Source organism: Myotis nattereri, assembly GCF_964212035.1.
Source record: "Myotis nattereri genome assembly, chromosome: 3".
In the NCBI taxonomy this organism is placed as follows: Eukaryota; Metazoa; Chordata; class Mammalia; order Chiroptera; family Vespertilionidae; genus Myotis; species Myotis nattereri.
In genome coordinates this window covers 185,255,427-185,263,910 of record NC_138077.1, presented here as the reverse complement: position 1 = coordinate 185,263,910, position 8,484 = coordinate 185,255,427, and the positions used below count along the sequence as shown (strand labels likewise).

Here is an 8,484-nt window from a genome sequence, read left to right as displayed (position 1 = left end):
TTATGCAAGACAGGGAAAGAGTTGTCCAGACTCCATCTAGCAGATGACATCAGATTTTTAAAATTATGAGCCTTAAACTAAATGTTCTAACACATTTTGGTGCCGGGATGGGGTTGTGGGGACCAATTAAGGACTAGTCATGTTCATCTTTCCTCTTTCCCCCTAGGGCAGTGATGGTGAACCTATGACACACATGTCAGAGGTGACACGCGAACTCATTTTTTTGGTTGATTTTTCTTTGTTAAATGGCATTTAAATATATAAAATAAATATAAAAATATAAGTCTTTGTTTTACTATGGTTGCAAATATCAAAACATTTCTATATGTGACATGGCACCAGAGTTAAGTTAGGGTTTTTCAAAATGCTGACATGCCAAGCTCAAAAGGTTCACCATCACTGCCCTAGGGTTTAGGGTCCTTAGCAAGGCAAAAATTGCAAGCTCTGTTCCTGAAAATCTCAGTGGGGCAGAGATGTCAAGTTGTCACTCAATATCCATTCTCCCTTTTTTATAGTTCATAGGATTTTCAGTTTTTATCTGGATATATGCTTTCCCAGACAAAATTTACATATGGAGCTAGCTATGACCAGGTAACCAAGTTTTGGCCAGTGGGATGGAAGTGGAAGCAGTGGTACAAATTTTAAGGAAGTGTCCTTAAAATGATGCCCTTTTCCTATTTCAGCTCTATACTGAATGTGTAATGGATGACTGGAGCTTGGGCAGCCATTTTGGACTATGAAGTAGAAAGATACCTGCTGATGTTAGAGAAGTAAGAGAGAAGGAATTTGGGCTCTGAACACCATGGGGTGCCACATCAGAACTAGACTGTCTTTTTCATGAGAGAAAAAAATTCTATTTTGTTTAACCACTATTGTTTTGGAAATTTCTATTATGAACGGTTGTACCTAATCCTACTATCCTACTTAAGGTACTCAATCCATTCTCTGGCCCAGGAAGCATGTTTTTAAAAAATCAAGAAATAGCTTTGTTGTCACATCTCTTTTTATTTAGCCATTCATTGAACAAGCATCCAAGAGGTCCATAATTTGGGGTTTAGACACCTTAGGCAGAATTCAAAAGGGAGAGATAAAATTATTTAGACATGTCAAGGCTGAAAACCAGGGAAGTATTTGTAGAAAACATCATTAGTGATCCTGAGGTGATTCCAATTACAAATGCTTCAACTATTTTGTAAGAAACCACAAAGTGCCCAGCCGATGATGGCTCAGTGGTTGAACATCAACCTATGAAGCAGAAGGTCAAGGTTAGCATATACACAACCATTTATAGTGGTTACCTATGAAGGATTGAGATTATGAAAAAAAAAAAAACAACCATCAGTTAACCAATCTGGACAGTATTTCATTTTATTTTATTATATAAAATGCAGAAAGCCTTGATTGAGAAAAAATAGGGAAGAGACTTAACAGAAACTGAAGAATCTTCTTAGGAAGGCAATGATTGCTGAAGGATACTGCTCTTCCAGCCATGATGAGCATCTGTCTTCTTGGCAATCTATGGTGAAGCTCCAGGTACAGTATAATCCCAGATCTCCCACTCACCCAAGCATTGGTCCTAGATTTGAGTGGTTAGAGGTTGAGAAAATATGAAAGCCAAAGATTGGCCCCGTTTTACTTTGTGAGTACATCAGGAGCAGGAAGGGTGAAAGTTCCTTAAGGCACACCTTCTGTTCATTTGGCTTTTTTGGCTTGGGGCTCTCGCGAGGAGCTGTGCACCCCACCGCCCTTCCTCCACTCACAGATATCTGCATAGTTGCATGTCCGGCATTTCCAAGCCTCCTCCACATCAACCCCTTGAGGCTCTCGGTGGCCTACCCAGTAAGCCATACAGTGCTGCACTTTGCTTGTCAGCTCCTTCTCTTCAAAGGCCACAATCTCTGAACCCAGCACAGTGGCAGTCTCTTGGTGGATATACTCAATCTTCAGAATATCAATGACTGGAAGGTCACACAATGTTAGAGACAAGATGACCAGCTCCATGAGGTCACCCAAGGACGTCACAGAGAAGCCTCCCTGTTGGGCATGCCTCAGCACTGCAGGCCCGAGTGGCTTTTCTGGATGCAATTTTGTGTGGTGGATTAGGCTAGCCGTGGTCACCTTCCCTTGTACCATGGCATCAAAGATATACTTGTATAGGCTGACTTGAAAACAGTCTTTTTTCTTCTGAGCCTCCAGAGGGAGCACAGGGCGTCTGCGTGTCTTGAGTTCAACCAGTTCCAGTTCCCCCTTGAGCGTATAGTGCAGCTCATCAATCACTCCAACAAGAAGCACCCCCTCCACTTCTCCAAACACTGGGAACTCTCTGATGCGCCCTTCTGACTGCAGGGTAGGAATCATTGATAACATATTCAGAAACTTAACTGCCCACGCATCTTCTTTGCTAGTGATGGAGACAGTCACAAGATCATGAAGTTCTAGTTCTCTAGCTAGGTGGATACTGGCACCAGTGTCCAAAATAGCTGCCTTCTCAGGTGCCAAGAAACCAGGAAGTTCCCTCCCATATACCATTTGCTGTTCACACCAGTTCTGAGTAGACAGGTCAGTCACATACAAATATTTAAGGTGGAATCGCTCCATGGGTGATAAGACATCCAATCCCTTTTTCCACTTTGGTAAGCTTATGAACTTGCCATCCTTCCCAGGGAGTTCAGAAGAAGGGCCAGGCTTGCTAAGTGGATCACTCAACTCTTCGGTATCCTCCAGATCCAAAAACTCCGAGTCACTCAAATCCGAGAACCCTGAGGCCTCTGCTGACACCTTCTCCTCTTCCTCAGTCTCTGCCATGGCACAGCTCTGGATTGGTCTAGGCCCTGCACATCATGTTAAAGAAATGTATTATCCAAATAAAGAAACAGAATTATGACTATTTATTTACATTCCTTAAAGAAGCCTATTTGTTTATAACCAATTAGTAATGCTACAGAGTTGTAGTACAGGTACAGTTTACAATATGGCTCCTTGTATCATCCATACATGAACACTTAAAACATTTTTTAGGTGCAAAATGGTTTTATTCTTGAATCTGGCACTAATACATTATGTGTGACTTTAAGCAAATTACTTTCCTTGGCCTCAATTTCTTCATTTAAAAGATTTGAGTTTGAGTGGGTGGGGAGGGGTCAATGGGGGAAAAAGGAGACATATGTAATGCTCTCAACATTAAAGAATTTAAATTAAATTTTTTAAAAAAGACTTGAGTTTGTCTTTTCTACTTCAAAATTCTACTGACTTGAGCCCTAGCTGGTGTGGCTCAGTTGGTTGGACGTCTTCTCCTGCACCAGGAGGCTGCCGGTTCATTCCAGGTCAGGGTACATGCCCTGATTTCAGGCTTGATCCCCAGCAGGGGGCATGTGGGAGGCAGCAATCAATGCTAGTTCTCACACTAATATTTCTCTCTCCCTCTCCCTATTCCTTCGTCTCTCTCTAAAAATCAACACACTATTCTTTTTTTAAAATCTATTTGTATTAATTTCAGAGAGGAAGGGGGGGGGGAGAGAGAGAGAGAGAGAGAGAGAGAGAGAGAGAGAGAGAGAGAGAAACATCAATGATGAGAGAGAATCATTGATCAGCTGCCTCCTGCACACCCCCGATCATGGGATAGAGCCCATGATCCAGGCATGTGCCCCAACCTCCTGGTTCATAGGTCAACCCTCAACCACTGAACCACACTGGCCTGGCTATAAACTATTCTCTAAAAAAAAATTCTACTGACTTGGGACATTATTTCATTATTTTAAGTGTATACAGATCTTTGTAAATGTTGGAACGATGTTTGAAAGTTTACCAGGGATCACTTCTATAATTCCATGGATACAAAATCTTTGACTATGAAAATAAATCTCAATTACAAACTGTTTCTTGAGAAAAATCAGCTCTACAATGACTGTTTTCAAATGTAGTTTGCAGGATTAAAATTTAAAACTAACTACTGATACAAATAGATCTACTCATACACAAAGTAATAGCATAAAGTAATGAGAGAGGATATTCACAGAGACATGTGGAAACTAGTTGCTTTTTTTATATTTGAGATGTTAAGGAAATGGCAGACAGAAAGCTCTTTTTGGGTTTAATTTTACCCTTACTGACTGTGATTTATACTACTAACATTTTTATTTGGTCCCTCAAGACATTAACTTATGATGGAAAATATCTGTCAATAAGCACTATTAATATTAATAATATAATCAATCATATAAATAGTGATATTTATTGTGTAGTTATTGTGTGCTAGACACTGAGACAAGTATTTCACAATGCAATATCTGAATATTCTAGTGTAGGACAGGTACTTTAAAAAATTTTACTATGAAAAATTTCACATACAGAGAAACAGAACAGAACAATGAATGGCCATATACAAGCCAATTAGATAAACAACTATTGACATGTTGTTACATTTGTTTCTTTCGTGTGCACTTTTTTTTGGCTGAACTATTTTAAAGTACATTATAGACATCATAACACTTCAAATATAAATATGTATATTCTCCCACATTAACTACACTATTATCACATCTTACATAATTGGTAATACCCTAACATTCCGGTCCTCATTCAAATTTCTCCAACTGCTCTAAAATGTCTTGGATAGCTTTTCCTTAAACCAGGAAACAAAGACCACACATCTCATTTGATTGTTCTGTTTCTCAAGTATTCTTAATCTTAAAAAACCAGGCAAATTATCTTGTGAAGACACTCTGTTTACGCCTTCCTCATAACCTCACATAGCTAACCTTGCATAGAGAGAAAACAAAACAAGGCATGACCAGTCCACTAGTACTTGCCTCAGGGTGCCAGAAAAAATAAGGAATCTGACACAGAAATTAAGTCAATTGAGATAACTATGGGCCATTTCCTCCTTGCTATTCTAATAAGCAATGAATAAGCTGAATGCACCAACTCCCAGGTTTAAAGCTTAAGAACTGATGCCTTGAAAATGGTATACTTAAATAGAATTAAAACACAGAAGCTGCATATTTGCACGTGTCTGAAACTGCAAATGTGCCTTAAATGATGACAATTTCAAAATGAGTAATGTTATTTGGAGCATGAAGGCCCTGAAGGTTGGAGAGTATCTTTTCCCTCCACCAAGAAACTAAAGTTAAATGACAATGAACAGGTATACTTTGGGGTTTTCCCCAACCACCAGGGACAGGGCACAAAATCCAAATCAACTGACCTTGAAAATATTTCATTTCAAATATCTAGACCTGGGTTGTTCAATATGTACCCACCAGCCACAAGTGACTAAAATTAAATAAAATTTAAAACTCATTTTCTGAGTTGCATTAGGCACATTTTAAGTGCTCAGTAGCTACATATGGCTAGTGGGTACCACATTATAAGGCACAGATTTAGAACATTTCCCCTGATGACAGGACGCTCTATTGGACAGTACTGTTTAAGGTATGGACTTTCTACTTGTTTGTCAGGCAACATCAAGAACAGAGTATCCCTGAACAGGTAAGTGAAATGTTTTGTGGAGAAGACACAAAGAGGGGAGAGAGGTGGATTGTGTGCGGAATTATTCGCTTAAAAGAAGAAAACAATGTACCGGGATGGATAATTTAGACTCAGTTGGGTTGCTTAGACTTTCCCATGCAGAAAATATCTCAGCAAGAGCATGATGCAGTGCACGGGGTCCCAAAATGCAATTTGTATCTTTTTGACATGAGATGATTTTATGTGGTATGTTGATCAATATTTTTATATGTATCTTAGAATACATGTAAAGCTATTAGAGCATCCATCAAATGTATGTCATAGGTAGTATTTCTTAGGACAAGTTTGATTTTGAAATAAGTGTAAAAAATTAAAATACAAGAATAACAATACAGAGAGTACATAGGTATAGCAAAATCACTAGGTGGCAAGTGAATGAGATGTTTGGGAAACACCAGTATTGTATCAAGAGTCTGGGAGCCTACAGATCTGGATTCTGAATCTGATCCTGACTAGGTCAGTCGTTATTTAGTAGTATGCTGCTTGCTTTAGGAAGTACTCACTCTTGGGCAAGTTTTCCCGTGGCTACTGATACATCTTTAAAATTAGAGTATTCCTTCCAGCTGTACTCGGCTACCCACACGATTGAGTGACAAAACTGTATATACAGTAGCACTGAACAAATGCGGATCTTCTTCCCCTTCCCAAGGATGAGACAGTGTGTCTATTCCCTCTGACAGACGAGATTAAACCTCAGGAGAGAGGGAAACTACTCACCGGGGACTTGCTCGCTCTTCCTCCGCACGGGGAAAGGCAGAAGCTGAAATGACAAAGCTGGGGAGGAGAGAGGAGCTCTGAAACACCAGGTCTGCATCCGTGAATCCAGATGAGCAACTCCGGGCTTTGCCGTGGCAGAATGGGGGCTCTTTGTCCTTTCTCGCCTGACCGTTCCCTCACTTTGCGGGGTTTCCCCTCTCGGCTCCACACTGCACAAACCGTAGCCCACCCCAGGTCCTTGCAACGCTTGCCTCTCTCCAGGGGCAAATCCTCCGCGACTTCGTTTTCCCCATACCTTGGATGCAGCTACTTGACCCAACCCCTGCGCCCTGCAAGTAAAAGGACTTTTTTAAAAAGGTCCCCGGGAGCTCCGCGGTCAGCTTCCTCTTCCAGCCTCAAGCTCCTCCCGGAACTCGGCAGAGACCTCAGGTCACCCAGAGCGTTCTCTGGGTCCGTGCTGCTTGCGGACGGCCGCTGCCTGCACCCTAGCATCCCGCTTGTCTGCAGCAGCCCGGACGCACGGGCTCCGAGAACGCTGGCCTTCAGGAGGCACCTTTCCACCGGCCCCAAACCACGGTCTCCCCGAGTCCCATGCTCGCCCTGAACACTTCTGAGCGCTTCCTAGTGTCCTGGAGCAGCCATGCATGACAGCCCCCCGGAAGGGGTCCCAGCGGACCGCAGGAGCTTCCGAGAGTGAGAGGTCCAGAACCCACAGAAGCCTGGCCGCGCGGGCAGCCGAGGCACACCGCTGCCAGGGAGCCGTGCCCCCCGGGGAGGCGGGGCGGGTGAGGGGCGTGGCAACCGCGGGGACAGACCCCTGAGCTCGAAACGCAACCGTCCGTCCGCCACCCCACTCGCCGGCCTCCCCCTAACCTCGGGTCCTCCTGCGAATCCCGGACGCCTCTCGGCTCCGCGGCGGCCTCGGAACTGCTCCCGACTCCACTCTCCACGAGCAGGAGCAGGTCAGGCAGCGGCGCTTCCCTCCCGGGATTCACACAAAGCCGCCGGGAGACCGGGCTCGGAATGCCCCGCGGCTGCGCAAGGCCCGCCCCCTCCCAGAGGCCTCAGCGGCGCCGCCGGGTCCTCGCCCAACGAGACAGCGGATCCGCCCGGAGTCCCTCCCGCCGCAGCGCCGAGTGGAGAGCTCCAGGGCACGGGCCGCCTTTGGGCAGATCCCACCTGCGCGCCGCTGGCTGCGCGGGCGGTTTCATTGGTTGGTGACGGAGCTGCGCTGTCACTTGACCTGGAAGCGCCCCCTCGGGCGGGTTCCCTGGCTACTGTCAAGCCAGGGACCGGGAAAGGTCTGGGCATGTTCCTTAATCCCTGGCACGGAGCCTCCGTCCGTTCAATGGCGCGTCTTCGCTTTGCCAGCTTGGATGCTCTGTCCCCCTCTGCACCTCGCACCAGCTTTCCCAGCGGAGAGAACAAGCGCGAACTCGCTTTTCAAAGATGCTGGCGCTTGTCTCATCAATGTATTTCTCTTTTCTATTTACTTAATTTTTAATTAACCTTTTTATTGGGAAATGTAACAGTTATATTTTAAAGTGCAAAATAAAGGTAGGTGTAATAATTATTGAGCAGACATGTTATCATTAGAGCAAAAAATGAACGTTTCAGGCCCTTCTCAAATGCACTCCTATGCCTCCTTCTTGAGAAACCACGAGCCTGACTGTTATGACATCACTTCTTTGCTTTGCATGTGCCCTGACCAGGAATTGAACTGTGACCTCTTGGTTCTTAGGTTGAGCTCAACCATTGAGCCACACCGGCCAGCCATAAGGTCTTTATGGCTGAAGCAAAGTATGCTTTCTTGAGTATGCTTCAGAAAACATTGAGGAATTTTTTAAAAATAATGTGGTTTGATTAGATATGTGCTTTATAATGATCACTCTAGCAGCAGTGGGGAGGATAGAGAGATGAGTCCAGACTAGAGAAACCAATTGGAAATCTAAGAAGTTAGGAAGTACTACAAGTCTAATTAAAGTACTGCCAGTGGGAATGGAGTAGATAGACTTAAATCCTACATACAATATATAGGACCTGATGGCATTGGGAGAAGTAATGAATGAAAAGAAGAGGAAAAAGTTTAAATGGGAATATTAAATAGGCAGTGGTACCACTTCCTGGGTTAAGGAATACAGATTTTATTGAAAAAAAATGTGAGGTGACTATGGGATACCCAAGTGAAGATATCCAGTGGGATGTTGAATATGATGTTCTGGAGCTCAGGGGGTATTTCTA

The 8,484-nt window shown here is 43.8% G+C and overlaps 1 protein-coding gene across 2 annotated transcripts; it reads right to left on the bottom strand.

Moving 5' to 3' along the window:
• Positions 1-991: 991 nt before the first annotated feature.
• Positions 992-7,299, bottom strand: EXO5 (exonuclease 5). 2 transcript variants are annotated; one of them, XM_081088547.1, is made up of 3 exons: positions 7,117-7,299; positions 6,244-6,300; positions 992-2,831 (listed from the first exon to the last, which is right to left on the bottom strand). In XM_081088547.1, the coding sequence occupies exon 3, from the start codon at positions 2,803-2,805 to the stop codon at positions 1,693-1,695; it is 1,113 nt and encodes a 370-aa protein (XP_080944673.1). In that variant the 5' UTR covers positions 2,806-2,831; positions 6,244-6,300; positions 7,117-7,299; the 3' UTR covers positions 992-1,692. The 2 variants fall into 2 exon arrangements, with proteins under 2 accessions (XP_080944673.1, XP_080944672.1); XM_081088546.1 differs by lacking the exon at positions 7,117-7,299 and having other exon boundaries at positions 6,244-6,675.
• Between the last annotated feature and the right edge of the window lie 1,185 nt (positions 7,300-8,484).

What these genes read in the sequence shown, in the direction of transcription:
- EXO5 (XM_081088546.1), bottom strand. Translation starts at nt 6,340, where the DNA reads ATGCAGACCTGGTGTTTCAGAGCTCCTCTCTCCTCCCCAGCTTTGTCA. An exon ending in GAAGAGCGAGCAAGTCCCCG is followed by an intron (nt 2,832 to 6,243) that starts GTGAGTAGTTTC and finishes CATGATGTGCAG; the next exon opens with GGCCTAGACCAATCCAGAGC.